Source organism: Falco naumanni, chromosome 3 (genome assembly GCF_017639655.2).
Source record: "Falco naumanni isolate bFalNau1 chromosome 3, bFalNau1.pat, whole genome shotgun sequence".
In the NCBI taxonomy this organism is placed as follows: Eukaryota; Metazoa; Chordata; class Aves; order Falconiformes; family Falconidae; genus Falco; species Falco naumanni.
In genome coordinates this window covers 94,899,233-94,911,813 of record NC_054056.1, presented here as the reverse complement: position 1 = coordinate 94,911,813, position 12,581 = coordinate 94,899,233, and the positions used below count along the sequence as shown (strand labels likewise).

Genomic DNA, 12,581 nt, shown 5'->3' with positions numbered 1-12,581 from the left:
AACATAATTTACCACAAAAAAAAAATCTATTTCCAGCATGGTCCATAGTAATAACGCATTTTCTATTGAATACAAAATAAATCTTTTAGACCTTTTTAATGAGAAGTTGAGATTAGTGTCTGGTGCTATAGGCTAAATTGTGAGCCAGTTTTCACTTTTTGAAACAAAACAAATATGTAAATGATAATGCAAGCAATTACACTTTTCCCAAATGACTGAGGCCATACATTCACTATAGTGAAAGTTTTCTTTGGCCTCTCCCAATAATGTCCACGACAAAAAGAAGCAAAACCAGGATTAGATGAAACTAAAAAATAATTTAAAGCAGATTAAGAGAAATTTCCTTCCCACATACAGAGCAAAAATAATTTGTTAAAAAATATGCATAATCTTTATGTGCTATAGTTTAAAAAATAATTAATACTGAATACAGACAACTAGACAATTGTACAGACTGGGAGAAAAAAGCATTTGAATCCTATCTTCAATGGAGAGGTAAAGCTGTTCTTATCTCTTGGAAAGATACCATGCATTGCCTACCTAGAACTGTAAGAAACCCCAATTGTTAACAACAATAAATACTGTCTTTCATAGTCACATGACCAAGTATCTGAGAGCAAGAACACCTTAATTAAACAGGTCATGACTCTGAAGTTATGTAGCAATTACACTGAAACTGAAAGACGAACAGGTTAAATGAGCACTGGTGATTAACACTGTCTAAGTTTAAACATTCAAAGATAAATGGGAGGTGTACCTGTATACATAGTAAACTAAATGACTAAGATTCTAACTTCAGTCAATAAAGATACATCTACGATTATATCAGTATAAAAACACTCTAGGGATTTATTTTGTGAAAGCATATTGTCCCCAACATCAAACAGAAGTCCTGTCAATTTTCTATGTATTCGGTTTACAAAGCTTAGGTATTTTATTTCTTGCCATTCTAAAACCGTAAGAAGGACTTGTGAACTAACTCTCAAAAAACTACAAACATTCACACACATGAATTGACTGAAATTGAATTAGCTACCTGAAATCCAGGCTTTTCCGTAGATCTCCTTGATGCTGAGTGAAGGCACCTTTTAATTCAAACCAAGTAAGTTTTGATTTTCAAATACCCTCCTATTTACACTTCATAGGTGACATCTTGTTTAAACACAGTATTTTTCACATTTATTTACATTTCTCCATGAAAGCACTAACGTCCAACATCTGCTGAAGTTGTCTACAAAAAGTCACTCATACTATGCTGAATTGGATGCTGTCTTGCCTGTGCATCCAATAGATGATATATCAACAGATGCTTGCCATATAAATTCATTTTTTCACTCAGCAGATCTAAACAGCAAACACAATACTGAACCAAATGTAAGGCCTTTTTCATTTAATTCCTCAACCTATCAATAAAATGTTCCTTGAAGACACCAGGTAAATAAAGCTCTAAGTAAACAGTGGAGGGGGGGAGTGGGGAAAAAACCACCTTGGGAGGTTTGCCAGTTTACTCTATTACTAGCAATGTCTTCATTATTTATATATATAGGCAGCGGTTTCCAGCCACTGAAGCTAAATCTAGATAATTAAACATTTATACCATCCCCTGCTGTGCCATAATGTCTAACTGTGTCCAAAGAGTCCTAGGTGTGCTGTTACACACCTGGGACAGAAACAAGGAATTTGCTGAGCTACCTTTGATAAAGGTCTACACCTGGAACTTAATAGCACATGATATGGTTTCTGAATATTGCAACAGGTGGCAAATATAACTTACTGCTCAAGAACTGTTTCATCTTCTGGTTTCGGAATTGCAAATAGTTCTATTAATGTGAACAAAAATGAAAGTGAAAATTTATTGATGTGATAAAGTATATATTATTATTATACTTCTTCCATAGACATTTTAGGATAAGATTATTTCAGGATAGCTTGAAGAAAACTTTAAATAGAAAATTGATCTACTTCGCACAATTTTACATTAGAAGATAAATTTCTAGTGCTATCAGGATAGGAGAGATTGTTAGTAAAATGAAAGCCAGCCCTCTAATTCCACCAGACTCTCTCTAAATCAACTCTAATGCTTTTCAGAAATTCAGTACCATCTAAAATCAAACCAACTACTTCTGATTTCTGTACTATAAAATTATAAAACCATAGCGTACAGGACAAGGTTTATAGTAGGAACTAGTACTTTTAACATGAATTGTTGTAGGTGAAAAAAATAGACAAACTTTTGGGCATATAGTCCCTTGCTCATCTAATATATAAGACTGTAAAAAGATTTTCAGACTTAATCTTCTAGTTAGCAAGAAACATACCTGAGTGCGTTCTTCAAGCATGGAGCTTGCCAACAAAAGCAAAGTCTCACTACATAGACATAAAACCCCAGGCAGTCATCAGATTGAACTAGTTAAGACAATTCTAAAGCTACATGTGTCAAGAAGTCGTTTTATTTTTACTTTCTAATTAACTTCCAAATACAAGAGAAACTAGAAAAGGAGACTGGCAGTTCCTAGGACCATATCCCCCTTTCCTTGAACACTGTGGAGGCTATGTCATCGATCTGTGCAAGAAGAAATGAGCCAAAGGGCATTGTGGTGAAGAAAAGAAGAAAAAAAAAGAACTCTCATTCCTTCCCTGTGTACCCCAGATTCTCCAGCAGCTCACAGAAGCTAATACGAAGTTGGACTACAACATAGTGTAATCTCCCTGTTCCTCGACTGTGATGGCCAGCACAGAGTATGACAGTAAGGCCATTGAGGTTAACAAGACATGGGATCTAATTCAGGGAAAACATTTGTATGCCAATTTAACCATCAGTAGGATGCATTTACTATGTGTGGTCTTCATCAGTATTTCAGGCAAGCTTAAATCTGCAACTTTAATAAGATGTGTGTATACTGACTATATTCTATTACATGTCACATAATGACAGTCTTGAAAATAGTCAAAACTGAATGCTAGGTATTATTTTTGAGTAGAGAACGTGACTTCACTGTGCAGTCAGAGTAATTTTGACAGTAAAAAGAATCAATTTAATATTTAAATATATTTACAGAGTCCATTTTATTTTGTTTTACAATCCAACTGCAAGAAACAGAAAGGAGAAAACCCATGGGCTTTCAGTGCCATGCTCGTTAAAAGCATCTTCTGCTACTGGAGGTACATTCTGTAGTGATGAAGGAAACAAAAGTGAGCTCTTAACACAGCAAGATAAAGGAGAGCAGCTTAGACAAATGGATACATAAGAAATAGGATCAAAGAACAGCCTAGGAGAAGTGGCCCAAGACAGGAAGATCTAAGTTGCCAGCTCTCCGAATTACTTTTAGAGATCCCAATCTGAAAGCCAATACTCAAGAGCTGAGGAAAATCAGCAAGCTTCCCACAGCAGAGAGATCTCTCAGAAAACGATCCTTAATAATAGCTGGTACAGGAGGTTTTTTCAGAGGTATTTTAAGTGTAGGAAATATTCTTTTGGTTTTGTAAGTCTCTTTGCAAAAAAAGGGTTTTTTTTTCAAATTTCAGTAATGTGGAATTTAACATATTTCTCTGTTAAAAACTCCATATCCTTTAGAGCATATTCAGCCCATGAAAATCTTGATGAGACTCAGAGCATGTTTCTTCATAAGACACAAAGTCAGTCTGAGTCAAGTGTCAAGAACAGGGTGAGAGTTTACCCAAACAGATATTTTCCGATAGCAAGAAGGCAGCGATAGGAGGAGCAGCCTATGGTTTCTACAAATATTTGTCACATTTGTGCAGTTCCAGGTAATAAAGCTGTAGGGCATGTGGAGGTACAGACCTGCCACACAGATGGTTTAGAAACAATAGGATTCTTGGCTGAGCCCAGGACCTGTTCAGAATGACAGAAGTAAAATGAGAAAAACTTTCTCTTGTTTAACAGTGAAATTTCCACAAAATGACAGGGATAATAATATTCATTACTCTGGAACATAGTGAAGGAAAACTGCAGAATAGGAAGTTTTAACTGCAGTAAGACACAGGGAAGGACAATAATGCCCTTTGATAATGACTTTTGATCTTTTCTAATGCAATTTTATACAGAATTATACAGAGATTAATTTGTTAAAAAATGGGGTTCATGTCTGAACTCTATCTAGGAATCTCAAAAAAATGTTAAACTTTGATTTAATGCTTAAAGTTCAAATAAAATTCCAAAGTCAGTCAAGTTTTTAGGGAAATTAACGCAGGAAACTATTCAGTAAATACATTCAATTCTGAATTTGCTTAGAGGAGTCTTTGAGAAGACTTTATCAAAAAAAGTTTCTGTAGGTTCTTAACACTGGTGAAGGTTGAAGATGACTTCTAAAGACAAGCTATTTGTGTCTTAAGTATCTCAAAATGTATAACATTACAAAGGTAGAAGACTTACTTCAAGGAAAGTGTCAAATGTTTTATCCACTTGCACAGGAAATAAAGACACAACAAGGAGGAAGTTCCCTAGCATTGCTCCTCAGGTTTATCCTTTACAGAATTATAGACAGTTCTTTTGAAGCCTTTGATCTACCTGCAGCCATTTAAAACAGGTTCCCTAAGAACAACTCCCAGAACTCACTCAAAGGGATGAAAAAACAGAGAATGTACCAGAACCTCTAAAGGCAAGGCCACCAAACTTCCCACTTTATGTCACTTTAAAACTTGTCACTTGAAAAACATGAACTGATGTATCTAAACCTCAAGTGTACATAAGTAAACACTGTACATAGATTTTATTGAAGTTTTTAAAAGCCAGATCATGACCAGCAAGAGAAGTGTGAAACTGATGTTGCAGCTATGTTTATAGCTATGAAAAGATGTTCTGTTCTTCCAGTTTGAGTTACAGGTCTGTGTTAGAATCTGTGAGATTAATACCAAGTAGTTCAGTTTTTCCACTTTCTCTGATGGACCTCAGATCAGGTTCCAGTGCCATCAGTGTTTTATCAGGAAACTATTCTTCCTAGCACTGAATGAAGAAAATGCAAGAACAATAAGACTTCTTCTCACTAGCTGGAATATAAAGGAATCAGTTTCTCTGAAGTCCTCTTCCTCCTTCAGCTTTTAAAAAACACATTTTCTCTGTACCATAAACACATATATACATCATATTTTTGCTTCAGTTGGCTCTGGCTTTATGGGAGACAATAAGCAACTGCATCTTAACCTCTGGGATGGAGAAAAAAATCCACATTTCACTATCAGCAGCAGGCATTTTCTAATCCAGAAAGAGATTTACTCTGTCTTTCAGACAGGGCAGCACCAACCTAAACAACATTTCTTGCAAATAATGTTTCCATGTCATTTAATTAACTTGTATCTAACTTGAACCATAAAACTGGTCTTTTTATCTCTGTACCTGAGATAGTTATTAAGCAAAGGATATGAAAACAACACTAGAAAAACAAAACGTTAATCGATGTATCTAAACCTCAAATGTCCATAACTAAACATTGTACAGGGATTTTATCAAACTTGTACAAAGCCAGATCCAGACCAATAACCGAAGGAACCTAAATTAGAAGGAACTACGTTTTCTCCTGCCAGTTATTGCCAAAAACTTCCTATATTAGGTTGCCTATTTGTTTTCTCCAAAAATATTAGTGATTACTTTAAAGCCGCTGCCTCCAGGCAAAGGTACATAGTAAGCAATTCCATTAAAATTCAGGATAACATTCAGTCAAAATTAAAATATTCTACTACTTTTTGATTTCCTACTATTTGCAATGAAGGTATGTTTTTACACAAACTATGTTGCACTTCTTAATTCCTCATCTTTTTAATCAGACCTTCCACGATTTTCAATGATACAGCCACACAATTTCACTACTCTAGCTAAGGGTGTTGCTCATTTTATTAAAGTTCTTTGGTTAGGAATATGTCAAAATCTTAAGTAAAAGGAAGATGATCCTGTGAATGTTTAGTCTTTGAAATAAACTTCATTTCAATCAGCCTTAATGGACTAGTTTCTCAAACAGCATACCTCTACCTCATAGTCACATTTTGATTGAATAACAGCAACACAAATGCAGGAAATCCTTTAAAATGGACATTTGTTACTTAAAGAAAAAAAAATCCTGAAGATGGAAAAAATTCACTAGTCACACTATTTTTCATTTAAAAAATTAACTGTTGCCTTCTCAGAGATGATCTTACTTTTTTATAACATAAATTATTCCTTTCTGGCACATTTCGGTCTCTATTTTGCAAAAGTACTTCTTTATATATTGTGATACTAGACTAACGAAGGACTTGGAAATTCATTAGTCGTTCCCACATTCTATGTGTAAAAAGGCACATTGAGCTTTATACTCCAATGTGCTATTCGTATGTAATATAAGTTCCCTTCTGTGCATGTTTATTGGTGTAACTACAACATTACAACACAGAATTCATGTCCAACACCACTACCATAAATAGGATCATCCCAATCATTTAACAGATATGCTGTCCCAGCTTTTCCCTATAATCTTAATCTTTATCTAAAGATGTGACAGGATTTCTACAGGGAGCATACTAAAATGTCTTTCTACTTTCTAACTCTTCACAGACCTGATGCTTTGGATACACTTCATTTTCCAAATCCACATGGTTTGTTTGGGTCAGCATACTACCACCAATCACCATATATCTATAGCTTTATCTAGAAGAGCACTGTAGATTGAACTTGCTATTCTATGGTTACAAAATACTTGTTCTTTCTGTCTTCATAACTTCTAAAACATCTATTTCAAAATCAGCAGAAACATATATTACCTAAAGCAACCTGAGGCACCATCATTACTCATGAAAAAATCTAACTAGTTGATTAGCTAGAGAAATTCCTGTCCCTTCCCTCCCATACATATGTATATGGTAAAACTAGATAATCACATAACCTTATCACTGTGACCTCCTTCACACTTTTTTTTTTTTATTATTTTCCAAGTGAATTTAGGGTTTGATACTGCTACATATAGGTGAGTACCACACAGACATGAGTTGCTGGATTGGCTGTGGGAATACTGTTAGCATGCATCAATTACAAGATTATACTTAAAGGGTAAATTCTTCAAGAAGAAAATTGTGCTTTTATTGATCTACCTTTTATACATCTACAGGTACCTCTGTATGCTAGGAACTGGTGTTACCTCATGACTTCTGTGAATTCACAGGCTTTTAATTGTGAAAAAAATCTAATGATACAGACCACAAGAAAACTATGTAACCCTCTAACAGACTGGGGGACAAGTATGTGGCCCACCACAAAGATCACTTGCACACTAGTAACAGAATGTCCTAAATGGTAACAGCAGCAGATGGCTTACAACTTCTGTATGAAGCAAAGCATTTATGAACCATACGTTTGAGTTAAATGTGAGCCTTGATACTGCTATCAGGAAGAAAAAATTCCATTTATTATAGAAAAAGACTTTACTGTGTATACATTCACTAAATGCATACGAAGGGTAAAGTATTTCTTCACTCCATCTAAGAAACTTACTTGCAAAGCATTACAGAGCAAGTTGCTTTTGCAATTGCAGTTCTTTAGAATACATTAGAGATTTTCACGGGAGACTAGCTCAGGTAGTTTTCTCAATTCTGTTATTTAAAAAATCACATTTAAGTTGGTAAAATATTGAAATATATCCAGGTTTATTCTGAAATTCAGATTTATACTATCTTTTCTACACATAGCCAAAATAAAATCAGATTAAAATATTACTGTAGGTGTAATACTAGCAAGACATACACAATGTCAGTGACATGCATAACGTCTTACATTATTTCAACATTATGCTCAATACAATATGTGCACTACATTTTAGGAATGCCTACATACCATTTCATTTAGAAAATAATTTATTTATTAGTTACTAACTCTATGACATTGCTTGCATATTCCTAGATGTCTAAAATAAATATGTTTTCTTAATGTTTACTGGTATCTAACTGTATTATTAAAAATCAAAACTGAACTACCATGCTAAAAAAATTTACAAGCTAATATGTTGAGTGCATACATCTCAGTGATACAAACGTGACTACCACAGAGTGCAAAAATTATTTTGATAACATTATGCCACTGATAAAATTCATTTGTACTTTTGTAAGAGCAACACCTACGAGACAATTACCTATTTAATTTTTTTAAACTGTGCACATATCATATTGCAAAACCAAAGGAAAAGCAGGGCCATGCTCACAAATGCTGCAGAGAAGAACATCATGCATACTGTTCACAACAACCCACAGATTATTAGTAAATGATCTGAAAAACAGGTAAGCCTTTCATGCCAAACATTGCTTTCATTTCAATGGCAGTAACTCCCCTTGCCTTCAGCAGGGATTACACCTGTGTAAATGAAAGCAAATGCTGGCCAGGAAATAAGCCTACCCACAAAATAAAAGAACTTGAGACAGAAAAAGGCTCTAACCACTTTGTCCTCCTGGAGTTCATATCCACGAAAGCAAGAAAGGACAGAAAAAAAGACAAAGAAGGAAAGAGTCACTTTCATTTTGAAAGCAAGCAGTAGTATTTGTTAGTAAAATAAACAAGCAAATATCAAAGGAACTAACATATATTTTCCTTATTTCCCCTAGTGGTGAAGAAGATCCTTATTTCCCCTAGCGGTGAAGAAGATCTAGTGAAAAATATGTCATTTTAATAATTTTCTTAATCCTTTCATGGGTGAAATTGAAAAGATTTTATATCAAAGAAAATAATTGTACAAAAAATAACTGCACAAAGAAAAGTATTTTCATAAAAATAATTTGGGCATCATGTCCAATTACCTTAATAGAACAAATGGGGCATCTCATAAAAAGGATACAGAATTTAGCTCTACATGCCTTGGGCCCCAGTATTGCAAGTAATTAGCATGTATCAACCCTTTGCATTTCCAAAGGGTCCAGTGAAATAAAGAATGTTTGTTTACTACAGCCAGATACAGGGTATGTATAATGGCATATCTGCATGTTCAGTCACTGAACAGATCTTTAAAATACTTGAGTTTTAAAGCATAAGGAGACAGTTTGTCACAGGTGTTTACTGCATGTCATGTCAGATCTGTACCATTTATACTTTCTTTTTCATACCCATAAATATTAAATACAAACATTCCCATTGATTATTATTTTCCTTGAAGGAATTGTCTTTTTAGCTGCCTAAAATTGTAAATGGAATAATACTTTAGAGAACAAAAATATTCAGAATGCTTTCAGTCAAAACTATTCCCCATTTTTGTGAATGATGAATGATGATTTTTTTCTGGGACCTTAATTTCACATGCCAATACACAGACTAAATCTAGGCATGCAATTAAGCACTTAGGGATGTTGGAAATACAACTGCTCACCAAGAAATGGTGGCAACTCATTTTATAACTTTGTTATTTGGATACCTATATGACATGTAACATTGTGCTCCTGTGCTCTTACAGAAGTTTTAGGTTCCCCCCAATACTAGAGATAAAAACAAACAGGAGAGTATACAAGAGGCCAACCAAGACAGTGAGGGCACTAAAGCACACAATATACAAGGAGAAGCTGGGGGAGACAGGCTGGTTTAGCCAAAAGAAGTCTGGGGTAGGGAAAGGTGCAGGAAGAGGGAAAGTACTTGCATTCCTCTACTACTTAAAGGTAAGCAATAGGGAAGACAAAGACAGGTTTTCTTGAAGATGCACAGCTAATGGACAAAATGCAACAATCAAGGGATTGGATTGAATATAAGAAAAAAAACCAAAATCACAAGAGTGGTTAAGCACAGAAAGAGGTTGCCCAAAGAGGCCTCCATCCTTGGAGATTTTTACAACTCAGTTGGACAAGATCCTGAAAACCTGGTCTGATTTTGAAGTTAATCCTGCTTGGAGCAGGAGATTTGTCTGGATGACCTCCTCAGGTCCCATCTGACCCAACTTACTCTATGATTAAAGGATTTTCAAAGATGCTATGCGTTTTAGTGGCATTCTCAGTTACACAAATAGCAAATATAATTGAAAGCTATCTAAATCACAGGACTTCTAGGCATTACCACTCTGTGCAGAGACATATTTTATCTGCACAGCACCAGGTGTTCTGCTGTTTTCCTAGCAGAGCTTCCTGTCCCCCTGCAGTAAGAATGGCATTAGTGCTCATAGGTATTTTGAACAGAAACATCCAGTGCTTCAATTTTTTGTCCTCATTTCTGAAGGAATATACTCTACTGTGCAAGAGGAACACAATCCATAAGCAGGTATTTTTAGCACAGAGGCTAAGAATTTTTTCAAATTGGAAATGCCTGATTAGCTTGCTCTCAGTGAATGTCTCGCAGCTGCAGGAAGGGGTAAGTAACAGCGTGAAAGAACAATTAAGACAGAATAGTCCAGCTCCCCACTTTAAGGATGCAAACAGCAATTAAAAATAAAATTTTAAACAAGAGAACTTAAGAAAATTAAATAAACTCTAACAAGACACAGTAGATAAATAGCACAAAATAAAGATTTAAAATACATTAAACTGAAGAAAAAAAAACAAAGGTAGCAGTTTCACAAAAAATGGGAAAAAGACACAATGATATTTCAACTAGAACATCTAGGAACATCTTTAACCAATCAATAATGAATGAAAAATGTAAATATTAAGTAAAAGAGGTTAAAACTTATACAAAATTATTAAAATTTTGTATTAATACAAAATCATTATTACGTCTGTAACGTAACAAATTTTTAGATTAGAAGTATATTTTTTATTTGATTCTTCATCTAGCTTAACTGACTGTTCTACGTGCCTATCACCTGTTTCTAGCACAGTCCTTAGTGTCTTAATAACTTTTAATGTCTTCAGTTTTAAATTCCATTTTTCACATTCTGCACTGCAACACTATCCCTGAAAGTTTAACACAAACTATAAATAAGGCCTATAATATTTCAAGAAAACACTCAGAATTTGTGCTATTTCCTTATAATTTTCACTACACAAGACCCATAATATGTTCATTTGTTGACAAGTAGTATTACATGTAGTATTCTCCTCAAAGACACATACTGAAGCATGGCAACACATACAAGTTGGAACATGGGAAATTCAGACTAGATTTAAGGAAACCTTTCTTCTATTTTTTTAATCATAAGAGTGGTCAAGCATTGGAACAGGCTGCTCAGAGTGGCTGCTGAATCTCCACCCTTGAAGATTCAAAGCTCAACTGGGCAAGGCCCTGTGAAGACTCAAATAATTCAATATTCTTTGAACAAGAGGCTGGATGAGACGACCTACAGAGGTCCTTTCCAACCTAATTATTCTACAATACTTCTTCCTCACTCATGAAGAAAATCTAGCTGTATTACCCTTTCTAAATAACTTTCTCCTACATGCAGTACATGTCTATATATTTAAACATTCTGTGTTGTCATTCATATAGATTTCTTTCCCAATTTTATCCATTGTCCTGACTACTTTCATGCTGTTCTAACATAGTATTCCAGTCTAGCCGAATTATGTGATGATTAGATATAGACAATTTAACCTATCAATGATTCTAATAGTCTTCTGCAAACACACAGATGATCTGCACTTCTTCAACACTAAGAATTATGTTCTAATCTTTTTTTACTAGGTAGTTTCCAACTAATATATGAGGATTTTTAAAACACTTATGAGGATTAAAACCATAATACACAAGAAGTAATGTAGATTCATACAACAAAAGTAAATTCAGATGACAACATAATGGAGCATACATACAAACCAATAATGAAGATGACTCAAAATAAAAGACAGAAACAAACTCCTATTACAACACTGATACATATTTTAGAAAGAATGGTTTAAGAGTTTTGAGACAGTTTTTCTAATACCTATTCCTGTGCCACAAGGTCCTAATATTAGAAACTATTGGCCCATAAATATTGATCTGGTAATATTGTTCCGTCACCATCTCATTTTGCTAAATCTTACTTTGTGTTCAAATCAAGATTTTCCAAAAACCAAACCAAACTTAACTTTAATCACAGAAAAGATAAAACACATACTAAACGCATTCTAAGATCCTAAGCAAGTAGAACATACAAACTCATTTCCTAAAACCTCAGGCTATATTAGTGAAAATTATAGCTAATCAGTAATTCTCATGTATCAAAGATATTATCAGTAGAGAAGTCTCACTTTCTGTTACCTCAAATGATATCCCAAAGTACAAGCACCACTTTGGCAATTATTGAAGTGAGATAGATAGATACACACACATATTTATAAGCTAGATAGATAGATACACACACATATTTATAAGCTATGTATTAAAAGAAGATTAAAGATTCTTCTCAGAAATTAATGGCATAATGAAGAGTCTCAAACACTTCACCATGTAACTATAAGCTTTCTAACACAAAGCAGTAATCCCAAAAACTGGTGGCTTTGAAAGGGCAGTTCAGACTCCAAATCCTGTCATTCACACTGTGATCACAACAGTAATTAAGAATTGCTTCATGTAATCTACCTATGTTGAATAAACTCCAGGATGAAGTCTCTTTTAAGAAACAGGCTATGACATATAAAGATAGGTGAAGTTCAAGACAAGCTGTCACACTTTACTGAACACCTAAGACTACCTCCAGCCTCTCAGCTGCCTCCCC

The 12,581-nt window shown here is 34.5% G+C and overlaps 1 protein-coding gene across 38 annotated transcripts in view; it reads right to left on the bottom strand.

Annotated features, from left to right (window-relative positions):
- Positions 1–12,581, bottom strand: part of RIMS2 (regulating synaptic membrane exocytosis 2) — a 485,006-nt gene that overhangs the window by 376,666 nt on the left and 95,759 nt on the right. For 33 of the 38 annotated variants that reach the window (XM_040587603.1, XM_040587585.1, XM_040587587.1 and 30 more), the window contains exon 3: positions 8,412–8,423. The exons of the other annotated variants lie outside the window; for them this stretch is intronic. In XM_040587603.1, coding sequence (XP_040443537.1) covers positions 8,412–8,423 — 12 coding nt within the window. The remainder of the gene's footprint in view (positions 1–8,411; positions 8,424–12,581) is intronic. 38 annotated transcript variants of the gene reach the window in all.